The 11,041-nt window shown below is 42.8% G+C and overlaps 1 protein-coding gene across 1 annotated transcript; it reads right to left on the bottom strand.

The window, feature by feature from the left end:
• Positions 1-1,497: 1,497 nt before the first annotated feature.
• LOC149277039 (N-sulfoglucosamine sulfohydrolase-like) lies at positions 1,498-7,385 on the bottom strand. The gene is made up of 8 exons (XM_089503167.1): positions 7,298-7,385; positions 6,439-6,599; positions 5,417-5,522; positions 4,918-5,068; positions 4,624-4,780; positions 4,147-4,228; positions 2,312-2,515; positions 1,498-2,054 (listed from the first exon to the last, which is right to left on the bottom strand). Exons 1-8 carry the CDS (start codon positions 7,383-7,385, stop codon positions 1,498-1,500), a joined length of 1,506 nt encoding a protein of 501 aa, XP_089359293.1.
• Between the last annotated feature and the right edge of the window lie 3,656 nt (positions 7,386-11,041).

Genomic DNA, 11,041 nt, shown 5'->3' on the forward strand with positions numbered 1-11,041 from the left:
GCATATGGGTCTCTAGGGTGGTTAAAGAATAAATTGAGTTTCGTCTTTAAGTCACAACTGGAGCAGTCATGGGTCAAGCAAGAGAATCAGGAAAATTTGCATGGAAAATTCTAGCATGAAACTAAGTTTCTGTTTTCACTTTCTATGACACACAGACTTCCTCTTGTGATTTTCGTCTTTTTCCTATCGCGTGTCTTCTTTGCGAACTCGCTCGGGTTTACATAAAAAGTCATGTTGAACTAATTGAGCTATTTTGTGGTTTCATGCCATTATGTTTAATGTCCTGCTGACTTCTCAAAACTGATCCATGACGTTCTGCGGACAGACAAGGAGGTCACAGATGGAACATAAACGAGAAGCCTTTAGAAGTTATGTCCCTATCCACACCGTTTTGTACCCGCCTGATGTATTGGAAAAAAAAATATTGGTCATGGGTAGATAGGGCACTGCATTTACATCGAAAGCAAAGAGGGGGAACAATCTCGATCTCACTTAAAAAAAATAATGGTTACGATGTGGTCCTCCTCCTTCATGGTTCACAGATGATTAAAGCATAAATAATGTGATTTATGTTGCTTTTTGTACACTGTGCCTGCGCTATCTCTGAAGATAACAGGCGCTCTTTTCTTTGTGATTTCGCTCTTGTAGTTGTTCTATGTACTGGTCCATCAACTGTATGTTTGTAGAGTTTTTTTAATGCTGTATATACAGAAATGCAAAAAATATATTGTAAGTTTTCTTAATTTTTTAAATGGCTCATTACAGATTTATTACAGCTATATTTAAAAAAAAAAAGTTTGCGCATCATTTTTCAAAAAGTGCTGGCTTGCTTCAAGTTATTTTCAATTATAGTAGAAAGTTTTAATACTTTCAATGCGGGCTGATGCGAAAATTCCGATTGAATTCTGCCTATGATTCTTGGTGGAGGCAAATGTAGGAGCTGGAAAATATGAATCTGAATAAACTAAATAAAAACAGTAAGTGGCAAGCGATCAATGAATTCTGTAGTTAATTTAGTTTATTATTTGTAGCAGATACAGCATAATAAATTGATTGTAGGCTGGTGAAACAATAAGGAAGCCATTTAAAGGTAGGAAGATACTTGGAGAGGTGAAGGAGGCTCATTCAATAGGAGGTACAAGGAACGCATAAAACCCTGGAGCGAGCTATACGATCAGATTGGACGGCGTGCACTACGGTCCTCTCTTTTTTTAAGGCACGAGTCAGTATATAGAGCAGCTGCCTTACTGCAGAAGCGCATGTTGGGATTAAAGTGCATTGTTATGGAGGTTGTGAGGTACAAGCCACCTAGTGGTTTCCAGTAGCCATGCGCGTTGCATTCCATACACCTGATGTATTTGGGAACTTCACTGTGGGCAGAAGCTAGAGAATTCAACTGTGGTATGAGGTCATAGTCAGCGTGCCGACTTTCTAGCTACAGGCAAAAAAAATGGCAGATCTTCACCTTTGCCTTGCCACAGTCAAGATATTCATCCATTATAGTTCATTATGAAGGGGGCGACACTTTGGATCTAATTTCTCTTCCAGAACACCATCAGGGGCACACACCCAGGGGTCTGAGGTCTCCCATTGCCACTTTTGTAATAAATCCCGCAAGGCCTTAAAGATGCCCTGGTAGCCAGGATCTCCAGCCACATTTCTTGCCTCTGAAGGGTCTCCTGATCGGTCATAGAGTTCCCAGCGGTCTCTGTAATAGTAGCTGTGAAGAGTCTTAAACCATTTAGTTGGTTTGCCAGAAACGGTCCTGTTAAGCAAGTCTTCAAAGGTTGGGGACACATAAAAGTCCTGGTCAATAGGGAAAGGCATCTTGAAGTTGAGGTTGTGTATGAGGAGATACTGCATATGCTGGACTGACCTCATGGGATAATACATGGTCACCTCATGATGAGACTGGCTTCCAAATACTGTAGCCCACGGCTGTTCAATTTCCAGAGCAGGCAGAAGAGATTTCCCAGTGAGCTCAACACTCTTACCAAAAACCTTGTAGTTTGGGTACGGAATAGAGAACCAGTCTAGGATGGTAGGAGTGATATCTGGAAAGAGGAACATATACATTAGCCAGATGTGGCAAGTTGGCTGGTCCAGTTTAAGAAGTTGACCTTACACCCGGCTTAGTTTACTAAAAAAACATTACTTTTCAAATTCCCCATCTGACCCATCGAATACCAGGTCATTTGCATATGATGTCATTAATAAGAGATACAACTTTCAGACTAAATTATGTTAGGGCATACAGAGCCCATATTAACAGTGCAGACCCTTTCTTAGCTACCTCTTGGTGTCTCCTTACCAAGAAGACTTGCAAACGATTCACTGACTTGCCCCCAGCGTCTTGGATGGTCTGGAGATGACACCAGAAGGGGCTCTGCTCTTCCAGACCAATACAGGTTTGTGCGTCCATTTGGGAAGGGTATACCATTATCTGAACTGAAGATGACTAGCGTATCATTCTCGTGCCCAGCACTCCGGAGCTCTGAAAGGACAAGACCTACTCCTGCCATGGATGAAAACCAAGAGGACTATGAAATTGTGTACAAAGTGACATCCTACCATGAAATAAACATCTTGCAACAATGTTACATACGTCCTCTTTTTAATGTTTACGTGTATAAAAGGATCTTTTCTCAGTCTAGTGGATAAAAATATGCAAAAGGAAGGTCTAAGAGGAGAAAGAATTCCCCAGCCATGCAGTAACATTACCTGGAATAAAGTCATTACCAAGATCTCAAAATCCTGGGTTTTGATGGTTCCAAGTCTTATGTATTAAAACCCAGAAGCTACAGAAAAAGATATACCACCGGACTTTAAATTAAGAGCCCCTCTGCCAGAAAGGACAAAGACAGGCGTTGAATTAGTCTCCATACTATAGTGGAACATGGGGTGTCTAGGGAGGTTTTCTTATGTCTGGCTTTGCTGGATCTGGCAAACCTTCAGCGGTCAGCAAAGATCACAAAAGTATAAGCCCATAAGACTCAGATAATACCTATATATATATATATATATATATATATATATATATATATATATATATATATATATATATATATATATATATATATATATATACACACACACACGTTATTACGCTATAATATAATGCAATCATGAAGCCCATGCAACACAAAAATATATATTTTTTTTTGTTTGAGGTCTCTTGTGGCAGGAGAACAAACAGAAATCCAAAATCCGGATTAAGAATCTTCTGATGGGCTTTGTAGTGCCCATGTCCCATAAGCCATGTGACTGCACGTCAAAGTCCTTACCCATATTTTCCCAGGGTCAGGCAAAGTCGCGCAGGTATGTGCCAGGGGAAAAGCTTTGTTTCAAAACATCCAGTAATTTCACAAACGCCGTTTTCCTAATTAGCCTAAAATCCCCAAGTCATCTGCGACTCCTCTTTCTGTGGTCTATTACAGCGGGGCAGGGAGACTTGCTGTAACGTACAAACAACATGCATCTTCCAGATGTGTCCTATTTGGGGTCTTCATTTTCAGTCTTTTATGCTGGTTCATCGCAGCCAGAAGCTCTCATTCCACTGGACTGATAAGACAGGGTGTGAAAACTCCCTGCTTTTAATGCAGGTGACCCCATACCCTTTTTCTGACCCACTCCAGAGGCTGAGAAGTGCTGGTCAAAACTAGACTACAAAGTACGACTGTTAAGATTAACCCCTTACGGACCGGGCTCATTTTTTCTTTTTGTACCCTGTGGGACCGAGGCTGTTTTAACACTTTTGCGGTGCTTGTGTTCAGCTGTAATTTTCTCCTCACCCATTTAGTGTACCCACATGTTATATATTGTTTTTTTTCAGGGCAAGATGGGCTTTCTTCAGATATCATATGTTTTGATCCTATCACCTTATTTACTATAAAAAAAAATAATAAAACATGGTGAAAATTTGAAAAAAACCAAAAACCACCTTTTATGACTTTTCTTTGAAAAATCTTACAAAACCTACAAAAGCAACGCCGTTTAAGCGAAGAAAGTGATCGTTGATCACTTTCTAAGCTTATTTAATTTTTTGACGGTTCAGGACCGTCAAAGGTCGTTAAGTGACCGTTTTTCCGTGACGGTCCTGAACCGGCAAAGGTCGTTAAGGGGTTAAAAGTTATGCAAAGCACTTACCTTGGTCCATTCGGCCAATGGTGGTATATTGCGCTGCCAGATCAACTCTGGCGGTGGGGGTGTCTGGAATAAAATAGGGTACCTGAAAGAACAAGAGCCCAATGTGAAAAACATCATGGTATACATCTGTGCTACCTTATAATACACATCTGTCCTCTCTTTGAGACAGGGCTTTCTAGTATCGAGTGCCACCTTCTGAGTTTAATATATCATGGTCTTACAAGCATTATTATTCCTTCCCAGAAACCAATCCAGGATGGTTGGAATGATATCTGCAAAGATAGGTGCTTTGTCTTGCAGCATTGACCACTTCAAAGGTTGTATCTTCATGGGGAGCTTCATCTCAGAAAACTCTCTTGCTACACTAGTTGACACCACAGATGATCCATTAATGAAGGAAAGATTTACTGCTGACTGGCTTTGTGATACGAACTTTATTATGATAATGAGTGAATCTGGGAAGTTCTAAGATCTAACCTGGACCTGCTCCGGGGTGTAGTACCGAGGGGTCCAGTCTGGTATCCTCCCCATGCCAACGTCGCCATTTCCAAACTTCTCACAGAAAGCCCCGTACTGGGGCTGGGAATGTCCACAGCGATGAGGGTCGTGAAATGCAACATACAGAAAGAAAGGCCTGGATGAGAAAGAAGTTGGTGTCACATAATATAATTTTAATAAAATTACACACAAGAGAGGACACATAAAAAAATAATCAGGACTGATACATGCGCTAATCCATAATGAATACCTAAAAATGACTTAGTACACTACCTCTGGTCCTGGCTTTCAAAGAATTTTCTGACCAGCAGCTTGATCCGAGTTATGTTGCGTCCGACTTGCAGCACCGAGCTGTTCTCTTCCGTGTAAGCGAAGTCAAATGGATAAACGGATTCCGGGCCTACATGCTTCTTTCCGATAACACCTATAGGATAGGTTACAGATGACATCTATGTGGGGCTACCAGACCTGGGTAATTAAACCTACTTTATGTGTTTGCAAAGATTCCAGCTAGTCTTCTTCACTTAGGGACACATCTGGTTCTCTATAGAGCTCTTTTAGGCGACATGATGGTACAATGTAACACAGGTTTCTCAGGCATAATAAATCAAACAGAAGGGTTACTGCCTGATCCAGCCTTCAGCGCGAGCGTCTAGACTCTTTACCTGGGCCAAACCAAATGTTGGGTTTGAGTTGATCCAGGTATACATTTAGCATACACCTCCATGTGGCTTGGTTTGCTGTAGGAGTTGGGTTATCACCCAGTTTGTACCTGTGCGGATGCCGGCTTGTCTGAGCAGCAGAGGCAAACTTTTGACGTCATCGAATGAGTTAAAATGGTGCACGTCCTGGTGGAGCCCATACATGCCATTCTGGTGCTACGGAGAGATGGAGAGGCAAAGCTTCAAAAGACACCTATTTCTGAGATTTATTACCACCAAACCCTAACAATTTTGGTACAAAATTGGAGCCATCAGATAAAACAAAGAAACCCAACGTATGTTTGCCCAGACATCAATCGTGCAACTTCCTCTAAGAGACAAGAGCATGATTCTTGCGGCTATTTATCAGATCTGGGCATACGAATCAATAAACCACATTGATGCGATATCTGCCCACGTCTCTCATGTGGCCATCATGACCAGATAAGTCATCAGTGCAGCAGATGCTGCCTTTGAGTGAAGTGCAAGCTCAGCGTTTCCTTACAGTGACGGCAAGATGTTGGCACATTCTATATTAACAACAGCTCTCTCTACACAAATAACGTGTAGTTCCTGCTTTCAGGGAAAAACAAGAAGTTTTGGTAGTCGGGACACGGCGGGTTGTGAAATCCCACCTCAGCACAGGCAGCTGACCCTGAATAAAAGTGGAAAAAGCAACAAACACTTATAATTCAGCATTTAACCCCTTAGTCACTTTTAATAAATGTCTAAGGCTTTGTTATTTCTTCATGGTCATTTCTTAGGTGATTTAAAGTCTCCAAGCGCAGATTTTTTTGGGACATAAATAATTATTGCCGCCCGTTCATTTATCTCCCCATTGTTGCATTTTGTATAATTATTCCTCCTCGTTGTTGGAGGTTAAGGCAGCCATGGTTATGGTTGGAAAGAGGAGTAGGAAGAAAATTTTAGGGCATGAAATTAAACAAAAGGCTATGTTGGTACCAGTACCCATTACATGGGCCGTTAAAATCACACGCAAGGAATATTCCCTATTAATTGCTTTTTTTCTCCCCAAATCGGAGTCGCCTCTCACTGAAGGGTTAAAGGTTCACTGGGTGGGCAGAGCAGTCACCTGGGGCAGGCCGGTCAGTATGGCGGAGCGGCTGGGTGAACAGCTGCTCACAGAGGTGAAGGCATTCTTAAAGATGAGGCTTTTCTCGGCCAGCTCTCTCAGGTGGGGGGTCTTGATGGCCGTGTTGTTATAGACATCACTCTCAAACCCGGCATCATCACCTGCAACACCACATATCAACGGATTTGAATGGGGTTAAAAAGCAGACCCTCCCACAGGTTATGGAAGCACATCCCACCAGTAAAAACCCAGGGACTTAAACCCACACAGGGGCAGAATAACAGAACACAAAGGTAAATACCTACCCTCTCCTAATACACAGACATCAGGACACCTACCTCTCCTCTCATTCTAATACACAGACATCAGGACACCTACCTCTCCTCTCATTCTAATACACAGACATCAGGACACCTACCTCTCCCCTCCTCCTAATACACAGACATCAGGACACCTACCTCTCCCCCTCCTCCTAATACACAGACATCAGGACACCGACCTCTCCCCTCCTCCTAATACACAGACATCAGGACACCGACCTCTCCCCTCCTCCTAATACACAGACATCAGGACACCTACCGCTCCCCTCCTCCTAATACACAGACATCAGGACACCTACCTCTCCGCTCCTCCTAATACACAGACATCCAAAACGCCTACCTCTCCCCTCCTAATACACAGACATCAGGACACCGACCTCTCCCCTACTCCTAATACACAGACATCAGGACACCTACCTCTCCCCTCCTCCTAATACACAGACATCAGGACACCCACCTCTCCCCTCCTCCTAATACACAGACATCAGAACGCCTACCTCTCCCCTAAAAGAGGTTAAGACACCGTGTTCAGTACCTACCGATTATAAGCAGCACATTCCTTCCACTGGCCTCTGATACGAGGACACAGAGAACCCACCAAACCACAGCGGACCCCCGGGTACCCATTGGGGCTGCATCGCCCGTTTCCTGCCTTTTCTGAGCACGCCCCATCTCCCTCTAACCACGCCCCCTAATCACGTGACTCGGTCCAGCCACCCTCTCACACTACAGAGGAGCAGCTGTATCAGGTCAGTGTTTTTGGCAGTATTGTCTGTCTGTCCGGTGCCTTTAGTGTCTGTTATTCAGCAGTTGCCCCTCACGGAGCCCCCACCCCATTCTGCCCATTGTGTCTTCTTCACTTGCACTGGATTCTGTCCCTGTGCCTCTCATTCCTTTCTCTGTTATTCTCTGCACTGTTAACCCTTTCATTCTTTTGTGAGAAGCTGCTACTTCATCCCTCACCATTTTTTTCTACCCTGCCCCTTACCCCTCTAATTATCTTCACTGCCACTCACCCCTTCCTCATTCTGTTACCCTGTCCCTCCACCCTAATTCTGCCCGCCTCACCCCTTATGTTGATTTATCACCCCAGCACCTTGCCCCCCCCCCCCCATTCTATGGATTATTAAGGGATACCCGAATGTTCTTGTGCTTGAGCCTCTGGGGTAGAGGCTACAATGTATCCCAGCTCTTCATTGTTTATCAACAAGTGGAACCATCAGATACAATAACTCATTCAACTGGGAGGCTGAATGGGGCTTTTATCCGCTGAAATAACATTCACAGCCAGCAGTCTGATCCAGAAAGTCTCCTCTGATTTGTAATCCCCTAATGTTGGAGTTACTTGTGAAGCTCCCATAGAAGATCCATTAAGGGTTAAGCTAAATTCCCTGAGTTTTTATGCACAGTCCTGACGTTAGTTACAAAAGTGGCTGAAACTTCCCGGAAAAGAAAAAGCCTTTCTAGATATCATTCAGATATTTTAAGTATCTGTAAAATTTACTAGCAGAAGTCCTTAACATTATCATACTAATTAAGAATATACATACTCATGTGGCATATATCCATAAAGGTATATAAATGCATAAAGGCAATGCAGAAGGGAACTTCTAGATTCAGCAGCACCGCCTAGTGGCCAAAACTGCTAACTGAACTGTGTACATTTAGTCTTAAATGTCTCAGATCAAAAGTCTGTATTGTTTTTATACACACAACGTGTCTATCACCATACATGATATTATACATCACTGTAATAGTCATCATAACCAAGACCAGGTCCCTTTAAATCATGCCATAGGTATATTTACTCACTTGGCATCAACTTATTCTCTTGAGATTCTAACCTGAAAAACCAGCTTCTGATATGTGACGTGGTAGATTAATTGCTCAAACAAGGAGTTGCATGTCTCAGGTCTAAGGCATTACTGCTAGGCATAAGGAAATGTAGGAGAAGAAAAAGATGGAAATGATATTCCATGGAAATGATATTATTACACTTGGCATTATCCATGTAGTATTGTTATTTAGGATAGAACTTCCCGATTTGGGTCCCAAATCCCCATGTGCCTTTTCCTCCCCTGTTTTCCGTTTTTTTAGGCGCTCAGAATGTTTGCTTGGTATGAGGTTATCGCAGGGTTCTACAGCCCTAAAAGTAATAACAATGTGTATAGAAAGAACAGTTTTATCCTTCACTCCAAAACTGTCCTTACATCTCTAACACTGTCTGGCTCTGTTATGTATTCAGATACACATGATCTGCAGTATTTTTATTTAGTTTAGTTAGTTTTGTGCACATCCGGGATACTACTTTCTTTTACCTCCTCTGTTAGCATGCGGTAACCGTCTCCTGCCACCATGGAGTGGCTGAATGGCCATCAAGGTAGAATCAGGAGGCTTTGTATGTCATGCTGCTCCCGTGAGACGCTGCAGAAGAGACTGCCCTTTCTTTCCTGGCTGTCACGCTATTCTTTGCAATGGTTGCAGCTGGATGTTATTGCCGGGCTGACTGTTGGTCTAACAGTAGTACCCCAGGCTCTGGCCTATGCGGAGGTCGCTGGGCTCCCTGTCCAGGTGAGTTGAAGCATACCTGGGTCTATTTCTCAATGTCAGAGTTACTGGTGATTGTTTGGGTCAACATACAGTGGCAGAATTTCTAAATATATGGAAGGGCCACAAGATAGCTGGACATGGTCATGGTGGCAATATAGGGTTCTGTTCATCTAGACAGGGTCTGTGCATGTTAAAAGGGATAACGGTTTATTTTCTTCTTTTCAGTATGGACTCTATTCCTCTTTCGTGGGCTGCTTTGTTTATTGTTTCCTTGGGACTTCTAAAGACGTGACATTGGGTCCCACAGCCATAATGTCCCTCCTTGTATCAGTCTACACATCGGGAGATACGTCTCTGGCCATTCTTTTAGCGTTCTTATCTGGTTGCATCCAGCTAGCCATGGGACTTTTAAATTTTGGTGAGTCTCTATATTAGCGTAACTCAAAGTAGAGGAACCGTTGGAGCCATGGAGCCACCACTCACATTTTTAGTGCCGATGGCTCCTGGAATTTGTCAAGCCCTGTCTTACAGGAAAAAAAAGAATGACTTGTTACGTTGGTTCTATCATAGCCCGTATTTCCATAAATGAGACCAACCTTAAAGTCTTGGTAACACCATTTGTTTTATCTTTAGGGTTCCTTTTAGATTTCATCTCCTATCCAGTCATCAAAGCTTTTACTTCAGCAGCATCTGTCACAATTGGGTTTAGCCAAGTAAAGGTAGGTAAAGATATCTATGTCCCATGCCCCTTGTTCTTCGTCCATTTGTTCTGCTAGGTTTTCACTCTGATATTCTTTATCAGAACCTCCTGGGGCTGAAGAACATTCCACGTGAGTTTATTCTACAGGTATACGAAACATTTCGCCAACTTCCAAATACTAGGTAAGAAGATGCTCAGACCCTAACATGTTTACACAAATAATTTAGGTATGGTGTTGATTGTGCTCTCCCTCTTCAGATTAGGAGATGCCATCTTGGGTCTGACCTGCATTGCAACACTCATGATCCTAAAATGGATGAAAGAACACTCACCCAGAATGCACCGGGGCATGTCATGCTGGTACCGGTTTTGCTACCTCATTGTCTGGGTCATAACGACAGGCAAGTGATCATTAAAAGAATATCAAAGATAACTCAACCTTGATCATGGTCCACATAATTTCATCCATGCGTTTCTGAGTTCACATATATAGATGCATTTTTTTTTTTAGTTATATATCAAGAAATATCCTTTATTTAAGTGGCTTTATCATTATGATGTCCGGGGATTTTCTAGTTTACTGCTCTTAAAAGGATAACGGCTAATGGCGACTCCTTTGTGGTTTTCCACAGCCCGAAATGCCGTGGTGGTGATTGCTGCTGGACTGGTGGCTTATTCTTTCCAGGCTATGGGGTCTCAGCCATTCATCCTCACAGGGAAGACAGCAGAGGGACTCCCCAAATTCAGTATTCCCCCATTTTCAGAAAGCACGGCCAACGGCACTGTCACGTTCCAGGAGATGGTACAGGTGAGTGATGCCCACCCTACATATTCCGTAAGGTCATTGATTGATGTACCAGGTTGTCACTAATCGATTTACTCTATGCGTGTCCTAATAAAACAGGAACACTGCATTGCTCAAGGATTGGTTTGGTTCACCTACATTCATCTTATTCTATTTAATTTGATAATTGCTGTTAATAATAGGTCTCTTTCTCGCAGAACATTGGACCGGGACTTTTCATTGTTCCTT

The sequence above is a fragment of the Sceloporus occidentalis genome, unplaced genomic scaffold (assembly GCF_023333645.1).
Source record: "Sceloporus occidentalis isolate IW3139 unplaced genomic scaffold, rSceOcc1.0.p SCAF_221, whole genome shotgun sequence".
NCBI classification, from domain to species: domain Eukaryota; kingdom Metazoa; phylum Chordata; class Lepidosauria; order Squamata; family Phrynosomatidae; genus Sceloporus; species Sceloporus occidentalis.

Excerpts from the sequence above, each read along its gene's own strand:
- LOC149277039 (XM_089503167.1), bottom strand. The coding sequence starts at position 7,385 with ATGGGTACCCGGGGGTCCGCTGTGGTTTGGTGGGTTCTCTGTGTCCTC. Across the intron at positions 5,523-6,438 it reads TACTGACCGGCCTGCCCCAG|CACCAGAATGGCATGTATGG; the intron begins GTGACTGCTCTG and ends ATCTCTCCGTAG. Across the intron at positions 4,229-4,623 it reads ACACCCCGGAGCAGGTCCAG|GTACCCTATTTTATTCCAGA; the intron begins GTTAGATCTTAG and ends TTGTTCTTTCAG.